Raw genomic sequence first — 24467 nt, 5'->3', positions numbered from 1 at the left:
GTTAATGAGGCCCTTAAAGGATGGCTCACACTTCTAAGGAGGACTGGTGGCAGAAAGAGTCAGCCACGGGGCCAGCATTTCCTAGGTATGTGCCCTGCCCTAGCTGCAAGTGCAAGCCAAGGAGTGGGGACATCAGAAATCCCTGGGACCAATTAAATCCAGGCCAGACCCAGTCTCCACGCACTGGTGCCTCTGGCCCTGCCTGGAGGCAGGCTGCCCACAACAGTCACTGACCTGCAGCGTGTACCAGAAGGTGAGGGTCAAGGAACTGGTGGTTTCGTTGACGGGGTAGTGTCCAGGGATGCCAGTGCAGAACATGATCATGTTGACCAGGGCCAGGAAACTCTGCCAGTGCTCCACCTGGTCCAGGAGGGCTCTGGGAAGCAGAGAGCATGGTCAGAGATTCCAGCTCCTCTGCCCTGACACATGTCACTGGGTGCAGGACAGGTCCTGGACAAAGCAGGATGTGGGGAACAGCAGGCTGCTCCAAGCTCACTCCCCCTCCTAGGGACCACCCCCAGCACTCACCGGGAATGGTTCTCCCCCAAGGCCACAGCGATGCGGCAGATTCCATGCGACGTCTCCATGTCCCCGCTCTGCACCGCCTGGCGCAGCTGCTCTTGGAGCCCCAGCACGGGCGGGATGAGCTTCAGGAGGGTGTTCACGTACCTGCAAGCACAGCCTGAATCAGTGCCAGGCATCACCTCCCTGGCATGGGCTGCTATGCCATCCATCCCTCCTGATGCTCTCCCAGGGCTCCTGCCCAGCTCTGCCTACTTGAAGGCTGCTTTGTGCAATGGGATGCATCCAGGAGCCCTTACTGCTTACATGAACTCTCCTTGCAGCCTGTGGCATTAGGACAAAAGCTGCAGCCCTTAGCATTGCTGCAGTGGAGCCTCTGCAAGTGAAGTGCTGAGCCAGTGGCCATCAGCTCTGGGCAAACCCCCTTGCACCACAGTGTGGACCCCTGCCTCTACTGACCCACACCTGCCAGCACCTCCAACTTGCCAGTGACAAACCAGCTCTGAGTGAGCCGTGCCTGCGCACAGCAGCATCGATGTGGAGCAGAACAGCAGCAAGGGCAGACCTGAGGGCTCTTCCCACCACGCCCTCAGATGTGCACAGAGGCAGTCCAAGCTGCCCGTGGGAAACCACGCGACTCTCCAGCTTGGGCACGTCCAGACTGTGCACCAGTGTCTGGGATGAACTGGGCAGCCACCGCTGGGGAGTCCCACCCAGGGACCGCGCTGGTCCCCTGGCACATCCCGGGCTGCCACAGGCCAGTGCAGCACTGCTCTCCCACATCCCATCCTGCACGTCAGCCTCCCCTCCGCTGCCTGGAAGGGATGGTAACCAAGGCAACGAGAAGGAGGCAGCCAAGGTGAAAGGCAGCCCAGGGCCCCCGGAGAGAGGCCGTGCTGGAGGCTGATGAGCAGCCTGCCTTTTCCCTGCCATTTCCCTGCCCACCCAGGCGTGTTATCTGCAGCCACAGCCTGTGCTCTCTGCCCGCCCCCTACATGCAGGTGCGGGGCTAAGGATGCTTGGAGTGGGAGGCATACATGATTCCAGCTCTCTTGTGCCCACCCTGGGGAAGAGATGTGAGTGCTGACACCAGAACAGCCACACATCCGCTCCGGAGTGGCAGGATGGCTTTTGCTATGGATGATTTAGAAGAGAACAAAGCCATTGATGCCACCAGTGCAGGGACAGAGTTGTGCTGGTGGTGGCAGCTTTCTCTCTGGGTCAGCACGAGAAGACAGAGGAAACAAGGTGTCTACATCCCAGCTGTCATCCCAGCATTCCCTCTGTGCTGCTGGGGGTCACCCTCCTCTCACCCTCTCCCCCAGAGAAAATCACATGGCAAAGGGTTTATTTTTGCATAAACCATTTCCAAGCCTCTGAGTTATGCATGTGGCAGCATGGGAACAATGTGATGATGGAGAATTTGGAAATTCAATAGCTACTTTCCCTGGGAACCAATGCTGCATGCAGGGTAGGCCCAAGGGAGCTAGGGCAGTGCCCTGACAAAAAGCCATAGGGAACCTTCCACTGCTCCAGGGTAAGGCAAAGCCAGGCTTCCTCCACAACACTGGGTTCATATTACCCTAGGGAGGTTTTTATGGCTTTGTGACTTTTATGACTTCTTCTGACAAGGATGCTGCTTCTGCTGCTTACCTTGAAATATTCACAGTCCCTGGAGCTAAACTGATCTTCTGGAATCCCTGCACAGCCAACAGAGATAACCACCTAGATTTGCTTCCATGCTGCAATCCCATATTACTGAAGACTTCTAGGAAATGTTGGATGAACCACATCTCCTGAGCACCACCTTGCTCTGCTAACTGTCCTGCAGACATAAGGGCATCCTAGATGCAAGGGTCCCTAGCCAGGAGGGAAATGCTTGCTCTAGATGAGTTATTTTAACCAGTCACCCAAGACCTGAGGTCAAGTCAGCCAGAGCTGAGCTGCTCTATTCCATATGCAGGAGCATTGAGCCCCAGGTCACTCCACCTGGTCAGTGCTGCCTTCCAGCCCAAGGGACCAGCTGATGCCACAACCCTGACCAGGTGCAGAGCTTGCCCCAGAAGGTGTTGCCAGCCACCATTTCCCACCCCCCGCACCACTGTCAGGCAGAAGAAGACAAAACAATCCCAGCTCAGAAGAGGCCCTGGATGCCCAGCTTGTTTCCAGCCAAAAAACTGTGAATGCCTGTGAAAGAGTATATGAACATGGCAGCCACACGGTGACTCTTGCCCATGCAGTTCCCTCCAGTGATTTGTCTTAGCCTTCCTGAGCAAGATTTGCTATCCTGGTATTTAGGAGCTGAGCAAATATTGCTTTCATGAGTTTGTCCAGTCCCTTCTCAAAGCCCAGGGAATTGCAGCATTCGCAGCTCCCTCTGTGGGACCAGCACCCACTCTTGCTCTTCCCACAACCCTCTGCAAACTGCACCAGTGTAGGGGACAACCTGTAGAGGTAAGATAAGGGCATTTGGGACAACCTCATCCTTCCTGATCCAAAATCTGAACCATATCTTGATGAGATAATAACCCAATCTTATTAAAAACCTGTTTCTAATGAAGCTCTTGGAAAACTCAAGTGACATTCCTCTTCAAAAATTCAGCACCAGGTGCCAAGACCAGAAAGAGATGGCAGGCAAGACACCAGGCAACCCCCTACGGTCACCTGCAGTCCTGCCAGGTCCAGCACTGTAGCAACACCCTGCTGCTTTCAGAGAGGAGGCTCAGGGTCCAACATCCACGCCCCGTAACTCCCACATGGGCAAACACCACAAGGAGGTCCCTACCCCACTCTGATGCTACCCATCCCTACAGGATGGCCAAGTGGCCAAATATCACATGTCAGCTCTCCCCTTGCAGCACATGCTGCCAAGCTCTCTGACCCATTTAGCTGAGGGGACAATCCTCAAATGAGATGGAAAATACAGCCCAAGCCTCTCCTTTGTAAACGAGATGTAACAGCATCTCCATTCCTCCCCTCCCGCAACTCAGGAGCTTCCCACCACCTTCAAGAGCAGAGGTGTGCTCAGAGATGTTCCAGTTCCAGCTCCTGGCCCAGCCTCCAAGGTTTCTTCTCAGGAATGCCATGTCCTAACAGAGGAGCAGCATCAAGACTCCAGCAACACGCAGCACATCCTCTTCTCTGGGTTCACAGGGCTCCCACCCACCTGGCAGGTGTAGAGATCAAACACTTTGCACCTACACATCTCTGGTGCATGATTTCTAGTAACACCTCAGAGGCAGGAAACCACTCACTGCTCCTTGCAAGCAGGGAAATGGGAGCTGCCAGCACAAGTGACTTCCCCAAGAGCGAGGCAGCACCAGGGCCACGTGGACACAGGTGCTGCAGCAGGAGAGCTGTCTTGCAAGGTGGTACTCCCCTGGGAAGATGACCAAGAAACTATCTAGCCCTCAAAGTCAGAAGCCAAGTTCATGAGCCACTAGGACTTCTGCTGGTGGCAGAAGCACACCTGCATGATCACCTCTGCAGCAACGTCAGTGAAGACACCTGGGAGAGAGCAAAGGGGAAAGACAGAGTGTAGAAGGCATTCAGGGAACCCATGGCAAAGTGGTGAGCCCCAAGACTAACCCTCTCATGGAGCAATGCCCTAATAAGCTCTGGAGAGGACCATGCCAGCAGCCCAGTGCCAAGAATGCTCCAAGCCTCCAGCCAAGGGCCTTGCAGAAACAAAGGTGAGAGATCAAGGAGGAAGAGAGCAGCTGAAAAGCAGCAGGGATCTCCCAGACTATCAACATAAGAGACAGAAAGGTCAGGAGACTCCCTGGGGGCTCTGGGAAAGAGCTGGATCCACTTTGGCTGAGTGACAAAGCCAGAGGGGTGGGACAGCTGGCACTAGGGGAAGCAGGAGGAAGAACACATTATAGTGGACACAAGAAACAAAGGGGAGGAGAGTGCCCACCAGGGCTGGGAAGCAGCCGACACCACACGCCGCCTGGCAGGGCATCCTGTGACAATGCCCCCGCTGTCCCCACATGCCAGGGCAGGAGCTGCACCAGGCTCACACACTGCATAGCCTTTCAGGCCAGCTGCCTGCCCTGTCCTGGCCACTGCCTGCATGCCTACAGACAGGAGGGTGCTCTGCATGGATGATCCCTCCAGGAAGAAGGATGGAGAACAAGTAGTGAAAATTCTGTAAGGGAGCTGCCAGCATGGGTCTGAATGGGGACAAAAACTGCATGACAGAGTTAGCACAGAAGCAGAGAGGAAACCCCACTGTCAGTCACACCTCTCCACAATTCACTTTGAAAGCTCAACAGAAAACTTAGCCTTTTAATGCAATCAAAGAGCAGCACTGCAGGGCCAGGCATCTGCACAAAGGTATGGAATCACGGCCAAGGGACTTCTGAGACTCAAGGGAAATGGAAAGAGGAAGACAGAGTCCAACACTTCAGAACTGCAGGTGACCTTCTCAGACATTCTCACTTTCTGCCCCAGACCTGCTACAAGGGGCTGAGCAGGTTCACAGCCTTTGCCAGGCACAAGAAAAAACAGCTTCTGGTCACCTTCTAAACGTTAGCAAATGAGGCAACCCCTCACTCCATCCAGCAACACATTAAAACCCTGATGGGTCCCTTTGTGCACCAGGATTTGCAGTCCACTCCTTGTCATTGAAAAGGACAGCCCCAGGCTGTCCTAGAGCTGGGGAATGTGCAGGCTGCCCCTGCCCTTAACCAAGAGGAGGACCAGGGCTCACAATTGCAGTGGCAGCATCATTCCCACCGCTGCAGAGAGTCGGAGCCTGCGCGATGTGCAGCGATGCACAGGGCATGCACAGTGGCAGCAGCTCAGCTCAGCCTTCAAGGAAACCCTCCTCTTCAGGGGAAGGTTGCTAAGCAGCCAGGAAGGGATGTGGCCACGGGAACTGGAGATGTACTGTCCCTTCTGCAGGCATTGGTCCCAAGAGCTGACAGCAGCTCAGGCAATGCAGCCAAGCAGACAAGCTCGGAGCCCCACAGCGCAGCCCCAGCAGGACCAGTTCAGCTGCTCCCAGGGCAGCCATGGCCACAGACAAAGGATGAGTCCTTGGCTGGCACAAGCTGCTGGAGCCAAGAGGAGGGAAAAAAAATGACAGCTCTGGTTTTATTATCTCTGCATTTAATCGGCTCCTTGGCTGCACCAGCAGCACAAGGCAGAGGAAAGTCTCTGAGCTCCTGCTGGCAGGAGTCAGGCAGTTGCTCTCTGGTTGGCTGCTGCAAGATCTGACACGAGGAGCCAGAAGCATGTATCCTTGTCTGCCTCAGAGGCCAGTGTGGACATGGGCTGCAGCTGCCCAAGACTTCATGGTTCCTACAAGTCAACCATAGTGCAAAGCCTTCCAGGACCAACAATGAGAAACCAACAGCTTCCAACTGCTTTTGATACTCCCCCACTTCCAAACCTTGTCATCATTACCTTCAGAGCCAACGACAGCTAGAAAAAAAGCCTGGGATTTCTCCTTCCCACCCTGCTTCCCTGCTGATGTCCAGGAGCACCAGCCTGCAGCACACAGGAGAGGCTGCCCTTACCTCTGGGCATCGGGCTGGGAAATGGCATTGACCACAGCCTCCACTGCTGTGTCAAAGAGCTCTGGGTCCTGCAGAGAGGTGAAAGCTGCTTGGATGAGGTTCTCACAGTCCATCAGCGGGATCTCCAGCTGAACCCAGCTGGAGAAGCACTTCAGCACCTTCTGCTTGATGAAACCCGGGGAGTCCTGCTGCTGCAGCAGCTGCTCCAGCAAAGGGAAGACAGAGCCGCACTCCTGCGCCAGGACGCTGCGTACCTGGCCCTTGCGGTACTGCGGAAGGCGGCTGGTCTGAAACTCCTCAGGCAGCACGGTCAGCAGCTCCAGCAGCGCCAGGCACCGCGCCCGCCCGTCCACGTTGGAGTCCTCCGCCTGGAACATGCGCACCATGTCTGCCACAGCGCAGGGCCAGGCCTCTGGCATCATGCTGAGCGCCAGGGAGGCCAGCGCCACGCAGAGCCGGGTCAGCACGATCTTGGAGCCGCTGGCGAAGCGCGTGATGTGGGTGAAGAGCTGCGACTTGAGGCTCTCATACTGGTCAGTCGGGATGTCGTTCCAGTAACGGGAGATTTTAATGTGGAGCGCGCTGGCACCAAAGTACTGGATCTCAGGCACCTTGTCCATGTGGAGAAGCAGCCAGCTGAAGTGCCATGCCTGGGGGGACACCTGTGCCTGCATCAGCCATTTCTGAGCCAAGTTCTTGTTCTCGATGTTTGGGTCATAATACAGCTGATGGAGAGCCTGGAAGAGAGAGGGAAACACCCTAGAGCAGCTGAGGAGCACCACTGTGGCCTGCCCTGCCTGGGAAAGGCTTTACCAGGAAGGCTCACTAGGATGGAGCCCACTACCCAGGCTGCCCTGCACAGCCCCCCTCCCCAGCACAGCCTGTGTTAGCTGGCCTCCCTCTTCCCATTCTCAGTGAAGTGAGAGTGATCTGGCAGCAGGAGAGGACCTGCAAAGCATCCTTCCCCTCCTCTCATATTTCACTCTAGAAATGTCTTTTCTTTAATAATTTCCCATCTTCACCTTCACATGTGCTGAATCTGCCTGCTTCCCTGCTAATGTGCCATCACTGGGGTGGGCACAGGACCCTTCTTCCACATGAGGACTGTAAAGGACATGGCTGACCAGCAGTCCTGCCTTCCACTCACACCTGCTCTCTGAAAGGTGCCATGGTCCACAGCTTGCGTCCATGAGTCCATGGAATGCAAGAGCCACTGCAGATCTTTGTCTGTCAGGTTATGCAGAGTCCTGAAAACCCACAGTCACTAAGTTCAGGGATTAATCTCTCCATTAAGTGCCTTCAAAATATTCCCAAACCCACCCAGTTACAGCTGAACCAAGAGAGCTGGCATCCAGTCCTGCCTCTGCCACTGCTTTCTGTGACAGTCCAGTGCTGCTTAGTCCATCTCTCCATACAGAGAAGGGAAACATCACTTACCTGCTCCTGCAGCTTTGTGAGCTCTAATTACTGCTTTGCATAGCTCAGATCCAACGAACAGCTTCACACAGGCTACAAGGCTTTATTTGCAGAGGAATTTTATACAGATATGAAGCCCAACTTTAATTAGCTACTTATCCCGAGTGGGTACAGCCAGCAACCAGTGATGTCCTCGCACAAGGAGAGGAAGAATAACTACCCCTTGCCTGAACTCCATCTTCCAGCAGTGAGGATTTCTGCCTGGCACAGCACATTTCATTTCAAATTGCTGACTGCACACGCCAGGAGCAAGGAAAATCCATGGCACCTGTCGGGCAATCAGGCACCCGTAACACCCCATCAGCAAATCAGAGGATGACTGCAGCAGGTGCAGAGAATTTTTTTGTGTCCCCACCCTGGCTCCAGGTCTCAAATAGCCTCCCCCCCGCCACCCCCACTAAAAAGCTCTATGAAATTCTTGTGGTTCCTGTACCCAGGAGAGGATTTAAACCCTATTTTTAAGCATGCAGAACTGGCAGCTTGGGGCACAGGAACAAGCTTCCCAAGCAAGCGCTTGTGCCTCCTGCTGCTTCCCAGCATGAGACCGAAGAGCAGGACAACATGGCAGGAACTTTACAGAGCTGGCATTGCCTGGGCCATAATTTGAATCACCGCTGTTCAAGACTTTGTGTCAGGGGAAAATGAGGATATTCTCTTTGTAAGAAAGATCTTTGTAAGAAAGAGGTTATGAAGTACGTATGAGACGGAGTCAGCCAACATGGGCTGCAGAGGGACAGCGTCTGACCCACTAAAGCATCTATCCTGACACAGAAAAGGTTAACCCTACATAAGCAGGACATGGGAGAGAGAAATCTATCCCAACAGAGCAAGCCAAGGGGAGACCACGAGCTCTCAGTAGTTAGCCAAACCTTTGCTCTGTTCCCAGTTATTTTGGACTTGGATGCAGGAAGCATCAATCAGCTGCTGGGGCAGAGGTAAGCACTGTCATCCCCTCCAAGCAAAGCACCAATTTACTTCACTATAGAGCAGCAGCTGCAGATGTGCTAAAAGCTCAGCTACTCCTGGGGGTAGGAACCTGGTTCCTACCCCTGCTGTTCTGCTAAGGACTGAGTCATCCTGCAGCAGGGCTGAAGCTGGAGCTCCCAACCATTACCAGCTCAATCTCTTGCTCTCATCAGAGCTTGCTGCTTATATTTCTTCACAAATAAATCTCACTTGAGATTCCCAGAATGGTGACAGCCCACTCTTTCCCTTCCCTGCTTGCTGGGCACTGTCATAAAGTGAAACGAGCAGTGCCCTCTGCGTGCTTTCTAGCCCAGCATCCTTCCCCACCTCTTCCCAACCTCTATTTTTACATCTCCATGCACTTCCTAATGAATTTATTTCTTCTATTTTGAATGGTGTTACTGCTTACAAAATTGTGGGCTGAACAAAATCCCTACGCATCATATATTACAAGGCACAATGTGCACACAGGAGCCCTAACCTCTAAACCTGCACAAACTTTGTAAAACACAGACCTCACCATGTGTGCAGGATGGACACATCCCCTGGCCCACAGCGTTGGGTTCCTGACCCACAAGCTCCCCAGCTGCTCACCTGTGCTGGCCACGGAGCTGCTGCATGCCAGTCTCACATCAGGGAAACTGCTGGGCAAGGCATGGCACTGTGCACGCTCCAGGCACACCACAGTGAGCCCCAGGAGCAATGTACATGCAGGGCAAGACTTGCACAGCACCACAGGTGACTGGGACCATGGCAGGGCAGCAGAGCAGGGGTTGGCAAACACAGTCTGCCTGCTGGGAAGCAGCTGAGGGCTCATCCTCTGCCTGGCTGGGGCTGCCTGGCTTGGCCTGATCCTGCCAATGGGATCTGCTTCAAGCCAGCAGCCTCTGGTGCTGCCAGATCATCCAACTGAAGGGAGAAGAGAGAGCAATCAGGAAAAGCCCAACATGAAGCTGAGGTGCAAGCAGGTACCAGCCCTGCACACGCCTCCAGCACACACACATATCCTGCACACATACCTATCCTGCACACACACACATATCCTGCACACACACACATATCCTGCACACACCTCCAGCACACACACCTATCCTGCACACACACCTATCCTGCACGCACACATATCCTGCACACACCTCCAGCACACACACATATCCTGCACACACACACACATCCTGCACACACACACATCCTGCACACACCTCCAGCACACACACATCCTGCATGCAGCGCCATCAGAGACTCCAGCAGTGGCTCTGCTAAAAAATGCCGGCTGCTGCATTGTAACAATGGCAAAGAGGGAGCACTATCATAGCTGCTCCACTCAACACTTGTGCTGGGGACATGTTACTACCCCTGCATTAAGAGGAACAGTGAGCAGTTGGCTGGGTTTCCCAGGCAGGGCCAGCTTTCTAGATACGTGGACAGCTCTCCCATCACCACCATTTCAGCACCTTGCCTGCATCCCTCACATTTCACCTGTGTGCACTCCTCACCGTCACATCCATGCCCAGCAACACCAGCTCAGAGCCCTGTTCCTCCTGCTCCTCCTGCAGGGAGTCTGGGGAGATTTTCAGCAAAGGTCCCCAGAGAAATGCTGGAGCCTCCAGCATGGGTGAGAAGGTGAGTGGCAAGATGAAAAAGTCTACCAACTACACAAAAAAATTCAGAGGATGGAAGCAAAGTTAATGGCGAAAGCTCATGCTACAAGCTGTTGGAAGTCAGATGAATATTCTGGAAAAAAGCAGCTGCTCACTATCTCAGCCCCCTTTTGCAAGCACTCTGTCTGGAAGGGGATCAGTTGTGGTGGCTCCTGAAAAAAGCATGGCTGTTCCTGCCTGCATGCACAACATCAGGTGGAAAGGCAGCACGTGCCCCAGCACACCCCATCCAGTACTCTACACAACATGGAGACCCTTCCAGAAGACCTCCAAGGCATAAATACTGGGCCCATCCAAACTAAGCTCAAAGCAGCAGGAGAAACCCCTGGGAGCAGACTCCCTGGCCTACCACGCACATCAGCTGAGTACCATCCTCTGCTGAGAGCATGGGGCAGCAGACTGCAAGACCCCATGCCCTGCAGAATGGCATGTGAACACCCAGCATGCTCCTCCTCAGTGAGGAGACACTGCCCGACCTCATGCCAGACCAGGCACCAGCATCGGCTGCTGTTAGACTTTCGTCTGACCACCCTGGCCAGCACCCTGGGGCCCATTAGGAAGCACTGGAGATGACAAGGGGAACTCATTAGCGCCAAGAGGGAGAAGCAGAAGGCATGAAATTGGGTGACATCTAACAGGGAGGCTTTGTGCATTCCAATTTGAACGGGTGGCTGACACCAGACCTGCCTTCTCCACAATTAGACCTGTAATGTGAGAGCTGGTAAACAGCCCGCTGTCAGCTATGCCCTTTGGCCAGGGAAGGAGCCTTCTCCAACATCAGCTCTGCTTGGCTGAAAATCTAGCTTATTAGGATGGCTCTTCCCTGCTCTAAAAAGCTGTGATCAAAGCCTCAGTCAGGCTTTAGCCACTGGAGAAACATCAGCCCCTCAGGTAAACGGCTCTGGTGCAGGGCAGCCTGCCCAAAAGACATGGGTCAGAGATCCCATGCTGGTTCCTTTGTCAGGTGGAATGGGAGCAGTCCAAGGAGAGCAAGCAGAGGCACCTGATCTTAGGCTGCACCCAGGTAGAGCAAGAGAAGAGGATCTGCTAAAAGCCCAGAGCCCCCAGCTCACCCTTCAGAGCTTCTGCAGAGAGCCCAGTGCCAGCAGGCTGTCTCCTTCACTGCACTGCGTAAATACATTAACACGGGGTACCCTGCAGAGAGGTGTTGTGTCCATGCCATTATGGGGTGACAAGATGAGCCTCAGACACACGGCTCTGATCCCAGAGCAGGAGTGTTGTGCTGCCTCCTGTTCTTGGGGACTCCATGGGGAGACAGCTGCCCTCCAAGGGCCAGTCTGCTTGAGCACACAGAACTGACAGCAGGTACAGCCCTGAGTGAGGTCTGCATCGCAGCTGGGGAAACAGAAAGCTGCAAAATATATTCCTGCTCTGCTCCTTGTAGCATGCCCACAGCCACGGCATGGCGGGGGCAGCAGTGGCCACGGCCCCTTGGCAACCACCAGCCTCCTTCCAGCAGGACCCCCGGGATGTCTCCGCTGCAGTCTCTCGCTGTCCTTTCTACTTGAACGCACTCGCACCGTCAGTGCTCCAGGCCTGCAACAGCACAGCCATTATCCTGGCTCTGCCAAGTGAAGGGAACATCATCCCTGCCTCCCCCTGCCTGCAGCAGCTGGCCCCCCCGGCCCCAGTGGGGCAGGCTGAGCAGCCAGCGCCCTGGGAAGGCGGCAGCCTGCCGAGGATAGCAAATGGATGCAAAATAAAGCTGCCTGTGTGCCGCCAGGCATGCTGCTCCTGCTCAAGGACCCACATTTTGCCAGCAGTCTGAAAGAAAAGGGTTTTTCTCCCCTCTCCTAATAAAAGTGCTGCCACTCTGAAGCCCCTCTTTGAGCCCAGCTTGCCCACACCAAGTCCTCGGCTGTCCAGAATAGGCTGCAGCCCAGACACTGCTCAGCAGCTTTGGCATCACTCCCACTGCTCCAATGCCATCGACCCTCTGCAGAGCACGGGGTGGTCCCCAGCAGGGACAGGGGCTGTGGGACACACATACGCCCCCAGCAAGAGTGGGCAGGAGCCTGAAAATGCAAAAGGTGAGCAGAACCAGAGAGAAACCCTGCAGATGCAAAGCCCAGGATGAGTTACAAGGGTGAGCCAAACACACCTGTCCACTATCCCTTGCTTCTACCCAACAGTTCCATGATGGAGTACACAAGCAATTTGAGAGAGGAATTTCTGCTGGAGCCCAGGTACCAATCCCATCCATTCCTGTGCCATAATACATTACAGCTGAGGTGAGGCTCCAGCGATGGCCCTTGCTGGAGCTCAGACCAGCAGTGCACAACAAGATGCTGCCCTCTCATCCCATCACCACCACATCACAGGAAGGAGCCATGTGTTCAGCCAAGGTTGGCTCTGGCTGGAATCTGCTTCTGCAAGAACATTTGCTTAAACATGTAACAAGGTGACTCCTTGCTTCCCTCAGTTCTGGAGGAATGTCTCCTCCTAAGCTTACCATCCCTGGTGTGGCTGCCACATCTCACAGGTGCAGGCTGCCTCTAAGGACTGAGTAGTCGATCCACTACCAGACAGAGGATGCCATTCCCTCACCCTCGAGTATTTGTGATTCTCTTGATCAGGTTTCTGAAGACAGGCAATAGCCTTCCAAAGAAACCAGATGCACTTGATTTCTCCTCGCCATCCTCCTGGGCAGAAAGCAGCCCCAGCAGCTGCCACATCCCCGAGGCTCAGCATCTCGGAGGAGCAGTGATCAAAGCCATCCTTCTCCCATTGCAGTAGGCTCCGGATGTCAGCTCCATGACACCCCGCCTACCCATCCTGCCAGAGAGACTCTGTGCATTCATCAGGCATCTCCAGAGAGGCACACTGCAATCTGGAAGGCCCAGAGATGCCAGACCGCTAATGTACTAGGAAAAAGACGTCAGCGAGTATTACAAACACCCCAGAGGATCAGAGGCAGGACAAGGGAGGAAAGACCTGGAAGGAATTAGACAAAAAAAGAGGGCGAGAGCCTGCACTTGGGAAATTCATGGAGGAATGTCACTGTCTTTTTTTCTTGTTTCAAAAAGGGCAATACTGCTGAAGCAGATTCAACTGCACTAAGAACATGTGAAGAGGGTCTTGCATTCTTCCTCTCCTATCCAATTCTGCAGTATTAAGTGCTGAGGGAAACCAAGATTGCAGGGAACAAGTCCTGCTTGTGCACTGCTCCTCTGAGATGGACAGAGCAGCGTGGACTAAACATCTGCAATCCATCTTCATCATCACCCCAGCACCAAGCTGTCAGTCACACCAGGGACAGCTCCTGGGTACACAGAAGCACACGCAGGTCGCAAACCAGATTGCCCCATTTAGGCAATGAAAGGTTAAGCATTCTCACAGCCTGAAGCTCTTGGCTTTCCCAGCCTTCCCTTCCCTCCAACCCTTCCAAACACAGCAACAGAGCCCCACTCAGCAGCAGATGCAGGGGAAGCAGAACCAGTCCAGAGCTGCCGGACTCCCAGCACAGTGTGGCCATGCCAGCCGGCTCTAGCTGTGCTGAAGCCAGAGCAGCATCTAGGTCAGGCTCAGAAGAAAACAAAAAGCAGACAAGCAGCTGTCAGCTAGGACTGGGGGATGCTGACACAGTAACCCTATCAAAACAGCTCAGCCCCAGTGCAGCCCCCCTCCTTTCCTGTGCCACAGGAGAGCTTCCTATGGATAAACAGAGCAAAAAAATACAGGGAACAACTTTCAGATGGCTCCTGAAGTGCAGCACCTGAAACTGGCAGCTGTCCACAGGCTTTTAGACCTGTCAGCTGGCCTTGCCTCCAGCACCTGCACCCTCTTGCCTCCCTGAAACCCCTGTTCACAGCTGGAGGTGTCTCTCTCTGGCACTGGTTATGCACAAACACAAGCAATGATCTTTTTCAGCTACACAGGCAATCCAGAGCCCTGCAAAACCCCACTGCATAATAAACAACAGTAGGGGTACAAAAGGATTTTCCAGGGACAGAATCTTCTCCACGAAAACCATCAGAAAAGTGTGCCAGGCACAGTCTCACCAGACTGCCCTAGCTACAAGTGCCACACATGATGACCTCCACTGCAGGGGACCTGGAAAGGCTTCAGCCCTCTGATTTATGACATAACCAGCTCCTCATGCTGTTCCTAACCCTAGCACTTATCACTGACTGACTCAGAATGGAGTCAAACCCTGACTTAAATCAGTATTCAGTATTATTAATAGAGCCATGCACAAAACCTGGCAGGTGGAAGAACTCAGGGCAGTAGGAGCATCACTCATCTGCCTGCATCACCACTGACAAAGCAGTTCTACCCACCTGGCTCCCACCAACCCTACTCCCAGCAAAGCCCATCCTTCCTTCACTTTGTACCCCACAGACCTTCCTGGAAAAGACTGACATAGGAATGCTCTAAGCTGCTGAATCTCTGTGTTTTTTTCTGATCCCACCTCATGCCTCTTCCCCTGTTTAGGGACTGTGCTGCTGCCCTCCACCAACAGCTCAGAGCCCCACTGCAGTCCACAGCTGCACCTTCAGAGGACACTACTGAGATGGCAAAGCCTGCAGAGATCAGGAGAGGCAGAGGCAGGCTGGGGGAGGGGAGATGAAGCATCCTAGAGGGCATCTCTGCCTCCTCCCAGGCACTGGGAGACTAAACCCCGAGCAGCTTGGCAAGGATGAGCTGCCTCCCGGCACAGCCACACCTCACCCAGCCTGCGCTGGGTGCCCCCCACCCTGGCACTGCCCACCCTTCCCGGGCAAGTGTGCGCCTCATTGTTGGGCAAACAAAGGAGCGGTTTGTGTCTGATGAAAAGAAAGGGAGTCAGAGGCATAATCATCCAGCAGCCCTGGATGTATGCAGATTAAGCTGCAGAAGGTTGCATGAACGTAGCATTTTCCAGACATCAGTTAATCCCCTGGCTGTGCTCTCTCTCCCTGGTAGAGGTGGGCTGTGTCTCACCTGCAGCCACAAAGACAACCAGCACCCAGTGACAAACCTGACATCCCTGATCTGACATCTCCTGTGAGGCCAGGCAAGCTACTGGGAAGGGTTGGGTGTGAAAAGCTTTCAGAAATGGCATAGTGGTGGGCTTAGCAGGGCTGCACTAACCATTGGACATGATGATCTGAGAGGTCTTTTCCAACCTAAATGATTCCATGATTCTATGTGCCCACCAGCACGCCCATGAGTATTGCTTTGGCAAGGATCTCAGTCTATTCTTATAGAGGAAAAATGAGGACACTGGGATTCCCACTAACTGTCTGAGGACCAAGCTATGGATGTCTGTTGGATGTCTGGCTACAGGGTAAGTGGAAGAGTGATGCACTTGCTGTTTGCCCTTCAGGGATGCATCCTCTGCTGCCCTGCCCCCATCACCTTCAAGGTGACTAAGGGAACGTTTTTGTCCAGCTGCCCTCCTGGGTGTGCTCACTGAGGTGCCCTTTTAGTGTCTGTGATGAACCCCAAGTCACACATCAGCTGCTCAGAGCTCATCCCAGCAGCAGTGTCATGCCAGCAGGCCTTGGTTTACCGTGGCCATTCCCTGGATCCCAGATTTCAGCAATCAGCCTCACTCCTGCTGCCCTGCAGATACTTTGAAAGACCTTGAGCTTCAGCAGGAGCAAAGGGGTTGGATTCCTGGTTTAGAAAGGTATCAGTGGGCCATCCACGCACTGAAGGCTTTTCGCAACCGTAATACCCAATAATTCCCAGCACCTGGCAGAAGTTCCTTCCTTCCCTGTCTAATGGAGACACAGAAAATGGGCTTCACATTGATGCAGCTGGTTCAGTAGTCAGGATCAGACCCGTGGGCTCTCCCTGCCCAGCGCTGCAGCTGGCGACCTAGAGGACGCCAGTCAGAAACACACACTACCCCTCCCTTCTGCTCCCATTCCTGCCACATCATTTTCCCTCCCGGGCTGCCCCGGCGGGTCCCCCTCCAGCCCCACGTTCCGGACCCCGGCAGCGGCACGGCGGGCAGGCACAGGGGACGCCGCCCGCCGCCCTCGCCGGGCCCGGCACCGCCGAGCAGGTGCCCCCCCGCTCCCCGAGCCGCATCCCCCGCAGCACCGCGGCACCATCAGCATCCCGCCGCCGAGCCCCCCCCGCCCCGCCACGGCCACCGGTGGGCCGGCGGCGTTCGCTCACCTTCTCCACGTTCTCCACGGTGAAGTCGAGGCCCTGCGGCGGCGGCGCCTCCGCCCTCCGCTCCATGGCTGCGGCGGCGCTCAGGAGGCGGCGGCGGGCGGGCGACAGCGGCGGCGCACGGGCAGCCGCATCGCGGCGGGACCCGCCTCCCCGCCTCGACGGGGGCGGCGGCACCGGGGCGGCGCGGCTCGGCGCGGCGGTCGGGCCGGGAGGCGCCCGCGGGACTCCCCGAGCAGCCCCAGCGCCCCGCTCCGCTTCTCTCCGGCCCCGCCTCGCCTCTCCCCCCGGCCCCGCAGGCGCGGCCGGGCAGCCCAGGACCTGCCGCAGCGCCGCGCCGCACGCCGGGAGCGGTAGTCCCGGCCCACGCGCGTCCCCTGCCGGGCACCGGGAACGGGCACCGGGAACGGGCACCGCGCACGAGCACCGCGCACCGGCACCGCTCCCCGCGCGCGGGGCGGGCAGTGCCGGCGGGAGCCGCCCGCAGCACCGTTCCGCAACCTCCCGCTGCCACCTCAGGGGCGTCCCCGTCCCCGTCCCCATCACGGGCACACGCAGGGCTTGGACGCGCAGCCCATCGCTTTATTGCTACAGGAAAAGGCGACTGTACAAAAATAGAGTTTATCCCTCAAATTTTACAAATAATAGAAAAAGGGTGCGGGGTGCACGGGGCGCTGCCCAGGGCTTCAGTGCAGCGCTGGGGTTAAATTACACCCGGCCGCTGGGGGCCCAAAGTCATAAATAGGAGCTGCCGCTCGAGAACAATAAATAAATAATTTAGAGTAATAAATAGTTTAGTGCCACAGCACCACGGAGCAGCGGGGGGACCCTGCCACTACCCTGGGAACCAAGCAGGGGTGGGGGTCCCAATGGGTGTCTATGACCGAACACCCTGCAGATACTAGGGGCTGCTGCTGGTCCGGGTGCAGACCCCCCACTCCACTCTGGTGCAAATTGGCCCCACTGCATCCCTGCCCTCAGGGACACCCCTTCCCTGCACCACTGACCCCAGGGTGCCCGAGGGGACAGGGAGGTTTTGCCCCCTCTGAAGCTTGGGTGATGCTTGTCCCCTGGAGCACAGGTGCAGGAGTGCTGCTGATGGACACTGGGCTGGCAGACCCTTGGGAGTGATACGGATGGTCCATACTCTCTTCAGCTCATCTCCCAGGGCCGAGCCAGGGCACCTGGGCAGGACCCCATGTAGCCGCTGGCACCAGCTGCTTGGCACTGAGCAGGAGCGGGCTTGGCCACCCACACCTCAGTCATGACTCCATCTCACCTCAGTTTTTTGTGGCCACGTAATAACAGGGGCACCAGCCTCTGCCAAACCCTTGTTCGGAGCAACAGTGCCACTGCATGTGGTAAGCTGGAGTCTGTCGGCATGTGTCGAGTTGGAGCCAAGCCAGCGGCCCCTTCCTCAGCCAATACAGCTGCACTCAGCTGCTGAGAGCTTCTCCACTGTCTGCCATGTGTTCTCCACATCCATGAAGGAGACAGCCTCATAGCGGGTGGGTCGGCAGCAGGGATGGCTGAGGACCCGCTCCTGTGGCCCCGGGGCGATGAGCTGCTGCCGCAGCAGGCTGCCCAGCGTCAGGTCATAGTTGCTGCGTGCCCGGTGGCAGGACCCGCTGCAGTACTTGAAGAGCACGATCTCGTCCGAGTTGAAGCCCAGGCCCAGGTCACGCACCTTCACCATCAGGTTGCGGATGTGGCAGTTGCGCCCACGGGTGCGCCGTGGGGATTTCCCCCCGGCCTTTTTGGCTTTGCTGGCACCTGGCGGTGAGCGCTCAGCACGCAGCAGCAGGTCCTCCGCCAGCTCTCCGGTGCCTGGGATACCTGTTGTCGCGTTGTCCCCTGCACATGGAGGAGATGGTGCTGTCATGACCTATCCTGCACCTATCGCCCTCCTTCTGAGCCTGCTGATCCCTGCTGTGACCTACAGATCCCTCCTGATCACCCACCATGGCGATGGCTGGTGCCTGAGAGGATGCATGAGTGTGTGGGAAGATCCTTCCAGCCAAGAATCTTCTCATCTTCTAATTTCTAGGGCTCTGCCACATGCCCAGCATGAAGCTCAGGGCCCCCTGTGTTGAGATCCCCTCAGCCCAGCCCTATAGTGCAGCCACAGCCCCACACAGGCTGGGGCTCCCCACAGTAGCTCCCAACCTGCCCATGCCCCACACACAGGACTACCATGCCCAGGCGGGGGGCCTGTCCCAAAACACACCGTACAGCTGGCTCCAGGCAGCAGCAAGTGGTGCCTCCACACCATCCTCCACAGACAGGCTGGCAGTGGCCATGCCCCGTGGCGTGGGGGCTGCGTCCAGCGTCTCGTTGCAGTGTGGTGTTCGCAGGGTGCCTGTGGCCAGCCCAGCCAGCAGTGACAGGATGGCAAAGAATCCCCACAGTGTCCCCTCCTGCAACGAATCACAGCACAGCAGGGTCAGCCCTGACCAGGGTCCCCACACCAGGAATGAGGCTCCACGAGCTGGGGATGGGTGGGGATGGGGTCATGTAGTCCTGGCCATTGCAGCCAGACAGACCTGGGCTCACCTTGGGCTGCAAGTGCGTGGCAGGTCCTGCAGGCCTTCGCTCTGGTGGCCCCTGTTGCTGGTCCATGCTAGCTGCAAGTACAGAGGTTGGGGTCAGGGCCCACACACGGTAGGTATAGAGCTGGCTGGCTGGGAGTTGGCACATGCCTCCTGCCCTGGCCAAGCATGCCACCCCCTCCTTCGCCCCCCAGAACCTCACAACACCTCCTGCACCCCGTTCACAGCCCACCCCTACCCCTCTCCTCTCCTGGCATAGCCAGGCATCCTCACCACACTGAACACCCAGGAGACCGGGCAGCTTGGGCAACCCAGCCTTTGTACAGCACGTCTCCTCAGGGGCAATACAGCTGTGTCCTTGTGTGAACAGCCTGGGATGCCAGGCTGGGCTGTGAGGCAGCGGCTGGGGTTGGGAGTGCTGCGCAGGGGGGCCCTTTCCCATGGCCCTTCCCTGGGAATGTTTTTCTTGCTCACAGTGGGAGCCTGACCTTGGAAACTCCAAATCCATTAGCACAGGGTCCTTGGGTGCAGCCACCCCTTGGCCCTACACTGGCTCCCCAGGCTGCTGCCTGTGCCAAGCTGGGATGTGCAACCCCCAAGCAGCCTGGATGAGTGGGATTGCAAGGGGCAGGATGCTCAGACAGGTCTTGTGGGGACATAGCAGAGTATGGAGCACCATGCTGGGCTCACTGAGTCATTCACCCCAACACCACAGCTTGGCATCCACTGCCCTGGCATGCAGAAAGGCACTGCATCCCTCCTGTGCATGGTCCCAGCAAAGCAGCAAGCATGGTCTCAGGGGAGCAATGTTTGCCAGGAGGTGCTGGGGCAACTCCCATCTGCAGTCACATCTTTGCCTCCTTCCCCAGCTCCTCCCCACAGTGCAGGGGTGCCCCAGTGTCCAAAGCTAGGATACCCTGGCTTTGAAGGGCTTTAGAAGTGGTTCCAAAAGGGGTTGTAACTTCCTTGTCCCATCTTCTGCATATTCTGTCTCTCAGGATGGGACTGTCCCCTTGGAGCTTAGTGACATTCTGCATTCAGGAGTTCCTCCATCCCCTCTATGATTTCAGCTTTGCCCCAGCATGGCATGCCCTTTGCCTTTCCATGGCAAAGGAAGCAACAGGGGATGGGGACATGCTGAGGAGAGCGCTCCTGACCAAAAAAAAAGTGAAAGCACATGTCTGGGCACTGCTGAGACAAGAAAAAATAATTTCTTCCAGTCCCTCTAGCATCTCAGGGGATGGTCCCCAAGTCCTAGTTGTGGAATCTGATGCCACCCTGCACTGTCCACCCTGTGACACGGGTCTGTAGTGGGCGCTGCCAGGCCCATGTGTCCCCTCTAGGGGCCGTGCACCAGGCGGGATGCGCCCCCGGTGCCGACAGGGCTCGCACCGGCCCCCCCAGCCGCCACAGCCTGGCCAAACACAGCCCACGCTGCACTTCGCTCCCGTGGTGGCCCGTGGCCCCACGCCAGCCGCTGCCGCCAGGTCATGGATTTCCCAGGCTGGCACCTCCGGCGGGGCCAGGCGAGGGTCCCGCGCCCTGCTGGAAAGGGACGGAGTCCCCTGTCCTCGCTTCCGCGACCGGCCGCCCCGCTAAGGTCCCTCGGCTCCAGCATCGGGGGGACGGGATAGGAAGAGGACGGGGGACGGGACGGGACGGGACGGGACGGGACGGGACGCATCAGCCGGTGCAATTCAGGCTTCTCCCGTCCGGCGGCAGCACGGCCCCGAACTCTGCAGCGGCGGCGCTGCCGGCGGGGCGCCGAGCGAGGGCAGCCTCCCTTCGCCACCGGGAGCCCCAGAGCCGAAGCGACGGACTAACACAACCAGTGCCTTCTCAGAGTCGGGGCCCCGTCCACGGGGCAGCTCCTCGAGCGCGCAGGACCGCAGCCCACCCCGCAGCCCCGCTCGGCATTAGCTTTCGTCCAGCGAGGGCAGGGCTGAGCCGAGCACCTGGGCACCCCGCGGGGGTGCCAGACCTGCACACTCCACAGCAGATCCCCATGTCCCGTACGGGGAAATCTGTCTGGATCTGCCCCATACACGGCTGCCAGAGCCCTGCCGGGCGATTCATAGACACAGGAGGGTTTTTTTCCCAGGGTCGGAACTGAGCCCATCCATGTGAGCACCTGTCTGGACCCCGCCACATGTGTCCCCCGCCCGGGGCTAAACAACAGCAATATTGATGCAATCCCTGAGCAAGCCACCTCGCACTCACTCGTGCAGAGCCCGGCGAGAGCCCCGCTGCCTACCCTGTGCACGGGACCCTGAGGGAGGATGTCCCGTGGCTGCAGCAGGCCCCGGGGGAGGCAGCAGACACTCGCGAAGTGCATCCACGCGGGCCTAGCGGGTGCCCCAGGCCCGCGGTGCGCGGGCTCTCGGAGTAACCGTGTCAGCCCTGCAGGCGCGGGTCCCACCTGGAAGCACGGGGGGATGCCCAGAGACCCCTTCGGGCACCTGCGGGCATCGGCGGAGGCCCTGCATCCCTCCGTGCTGACCGTGGTAGAAGAAGTGATGGGGGTCAGAAATCACCCCCACGTATGATGAGGAGGGGGCACCCGTCCCGCAAAGCCTTAGAAGACTGGGCTCGGACACGCGGCAGAGACCAAACTCGGCCCCAATTCAGGGACAGCAGAGCCGGGGGGCATAGGGTACCCCCGCCCCTTGCCTCTCGCCTGCCCACCGCCCGGGGAGCACACCTGTCCGACGTGCCCAACGGGCCGGGCGGCAGCCCAGGGAAGAGGCGGGAGAGTCCGTCCCCGTGCCCCTCGGGCGCCCGCAGCGGGGTGCCGCCTGTCCCCGCCCCGGCAAGGAACCCCGGCCCCGCCGCGGCCCCCAGCGCTTCCCGCCGCCGGGTCGGGCTCGGCACCCCGGTAGCCGAACGGGGAAGACTCGCCCGGAGGCGGCCCGAGACCCCTCACCGACCCGCGAGTATTGCCGGGAGGTGGGCGGCGAAGCGGGTTCCCCTCGTCCCCCCCGTAGTCCCGGTACGAGCCTCCGCCGAGAGTCGGGGCCGCCGGCAGGCTGGGGCGGGCGCTGTCGCCCGCCACCCCGGCCCGCACTCACCGTGCCCGCGGTGGGGACCATCCCCCGGGCCGCCGCTGCCCCGCATCGCCTCCGTTCCCCGCCGCCCCCCGCCGCCCGCCGCCGCTGCGCCGGGGCGGGGCGCTGGCGGGGGCCGGCGCTGCCCCGCCGGCACCGACTCCCGCCGCTGCTCCCGGTGCCGCTCCCGCTGCGCCTAGGGGTGCGGTGGCAGCGGCGGCAGGCGGACGCGCAGTGCGGGGCACCGGCGGCTCCATCCCGCTCCCGTCGTCGCTACCGGTGTCAAATTCCAGCCACCGTCACCTGACCGGCGGGGCGGGCACCGGCACCAGGACCCCGGCTCACACTGGCACCAGGATACCAACCGGCACCCCGATCCGCACGTAGTGGCACCGGGACTCCGACCCGCACGGGCGCCTGGACCGCACCGGGATCAGGAGGGCACCGGAATCCCGCCAGCAGCAGGAGCCACAGCCCAACTCGCTTCAGCACCGGCTCTTGCCGTGATCCGCACCGCCTCCGAGCTCCCGCGGAAACTCGCACCCGCCGGGAACAGCACCGGGACCCCCGCAGGCAGCCGACCCCCGCTACCGCCACCTGCCCGTCGGCCGACCCCCGGGCAGGCGGACCCGCAGCCTGGACGGACGGACGCCCCGTGATCGGTGCTTCCTGCCCCGACAGCCCGATCACAGCGCTACCAGGATGGACACACGGACACCCTCGGAAAAGGGTTCAGCCCTTCCCGGAGCGCTCCGGGAGCAGAGCCCCATGGGGACCCCACGCCCCGCGTCGGAGGGCAGAGCCTCGCGGGGAACCCCTTGCACACGTGGGGATCCGGCGGGGATGGGTTGTCGGGTAAGGTCAGGGCCATCCCGGCAGCGGCGGGACCGGCCGGCGTCCCAAGCATCCCGAGCTGACTCGGGTCACCGGTGTGCCTGGCGTTCGTGTCCGGCCGCGCCGGAGGAGGAGTCCGGTATCCCGCCCGCCCGCGCCCCGCGCCACGGTCCTCCTCGGCTGGGCCGCCCGCCACCGGGCTCCTTACCTCTGCCGCCGCCCTGCCTCCCTCCGCCGGGGCCGCCGCTGGCCCCGGGGACATGGGGGCTGGCTGGCGAGTCGAGCCGAGCCCGTGCGAGTCTTTACGTCACCGCCCGGGCCCCTCCGCGTCCATCCCGGGGCTCTCGAGTGCTCCTTGCGAACGTGCCAAATCCCGGGGCCGCCTCCGCTCGGCCCCGCTTCACACGTGCTCCCCTGGCCGGAGCTGATCGCCGGGGCGCGCCCTGGGCCAGGCGAACCCCCCCGGGTCCGGCCCTCATGGCTGCGGGGTCCGAGGGCGCCCGGGCGGGCTGCGTGCCCCGCTATGCCGCCGGCCGTGTCACCTGCCCTGGCGGCGCTCCGCCGCCTCGGCGCTACTGCCCGGGCTTATGCAACTCCCTGGCTGGAGCGGGGCCAGCGGCTCGGTCGCCGGCCGAGCCACGGCTGCACGCCCAGGTCGCTCCGACCCCGGGCCACCCGCATGGCTTTAACCTCCTTCCCGCCGCCCGGCAGCCTGGGCCCCGCGGTCCTGCGGAAGGGTCGGATGGCCGCTCCTGCAGCCACCTGCGGAGCCGCCGCCTCGACTGCTCTCATCTCCTCGGATTATCCAGCGCGGGGGTGACAACTCCCGCGTCCTCCTGCGACATCACCTGCCAGGGAGTGTGCAGGCACAGGCGGCGCCCACTAAGCCGTCTCTGCCACCGTGAGCAGGGACAGCTTTACCTGTCCTGGAACGGCGGCGTGTGGCCTCGGCTCCCCCCTTTAACCCCCACTCCTGTCTTGGCACATGCATCTTGACCTAGTCTGTGGCTATAGGTGGCTCCCTGACTGCCAGCAGGACTGCGTGGGAGCACGGGCTCTGCCGTGGGACTGGTGCTCCACGGCCATGGCCTGGGGCTGCTCCCATCTCCCTGGCAGCTGAGATGTCCTACTGGCATCGGAGGCAGTTCCCGTGGATGCCTTGGCCCAGCAGAGTTTTGGAGGACCTGGTGCATCCCTGCTGTAGAGAAACAGGTGGAAGTGAGTGACAGGGAACAGGATCCTCTGCTTTGCAGGGCTACAGACTAATGTAGCTGCCTGCTTGGAAAATTTCAATGTGAGTGGCATGTCCTGTTCCAGGTTGCCTGGCTGTCCCCATGGAGATGGGTCTGGCCAGAGCCTTGCCCATACTAGGGAAGCTGCCCAGGAAGAGAGGGCTGCCAATGAAGGGAAGGGCTGCCTCCCCCACTGATAACCCTCAGGGCTTGGAGACAGCCTCGGGTGCTGGCTCAGCAGAGGGGTTACCCCATCCCCTCCCACCTTCCCTAGTCTTCATGTCCGCAGGACACGGCCAGGAAGTTCTGAGGATGTGATGCTGGTCGTATGCAGGGAGCTATGTGGGGCATGGCACAGGGTATCCAGGGTACCCATACGGGTGAGCCCACAGTGTCCCCTGTCATGTGGAAGGGGTGGTTGTGCAAAGCCTGGCCTCTGTTCTCTTCCAGGTGTGCCCCTTCGAGGCTGCTATCCCAGACACCGGCTCCCTCCTCTGCCCTTTCTTCTTGTCTTTGGAGACATAAGCCT

The 24467-nt window shown here is 58.7% G+C and overlaps 2 protein-coding genes across 3 annotated transcripts in view; both read right to left on the bottom strand.

Annotated features, from left to right (window-relative positions):
* Positions 1-16430, bottom strand: part of IPO13 (importin 13) — a 31530-nt gene extending 15100 nt beyond the window's left edge. Inside the window, exons 1-4 of one of the 2 annotated variants that reach the window (XM_053985059.1) lie at positions 16283-16430; positions 6048-6784; positions 529-669; positions 235-376 (exon numbers count right to left, since the gene is read on the bottom strand). In XM_053985059.1, coding sequence (XP_053841034.1) covers positions 235-376; positions 529-669; positions 6048-6784; positions 16283-16348 — 1086 coding nt within the window. In that variant the 5' untranslated portion in view covers positions 16349-16430. The remainder of the gene's footprint in view (positions 1-234; positions 377-528; positions 670-6047; positions 6785-16282) is intronic. The other variant, XM_053985060.1, reaches the window with a different exon arrangement.
* Positions 16431-16865: 435 nt separating this feature from the next.
* On the bottom strand, positions 16866-23073 carry ARTN (artemin). The gene is made up of 4 exons (XM_053985062.1): positions 22915-23073; positions 18833-18903; positions 18507-18696; positions 16866-18133 (listed from the first exon to the last, which is right to left on the bottom strand). Exons 2-4 carry the CDS (start codon positions 18896-18898, stop codon positions 17697-17699), a joined length of 693 nt encoding a protein of 230 aa, XP_053841037.1. The 5' UTR covers positions 18899-18903; positions 22915-23073; the 3' UTR covers positions 16866-17696.
* Between the last annotated feature and the right edge of the window lie 1394 nt (positions 23074-24467).

This window comes from Vidua macroura, chromosome 9 (assembly GCF_024509145.1).
Source record: "Vidua macroura isolate BioBank_ID:100142 chromosome 9, ASM2450914v1, whole genome shotgun sequence".
Classification (NCBI taxonomy): Eukaryota; Metazoa; Chordata; class Aves; order Passeriformes; family Viduidae; genus Vidua; species Vidua macroura.
The sequence above is the reverse complement of the archived record's forward strand: the minus strand, read 5'-3'. Positions and strand labels throughout refer to the sequence as shown.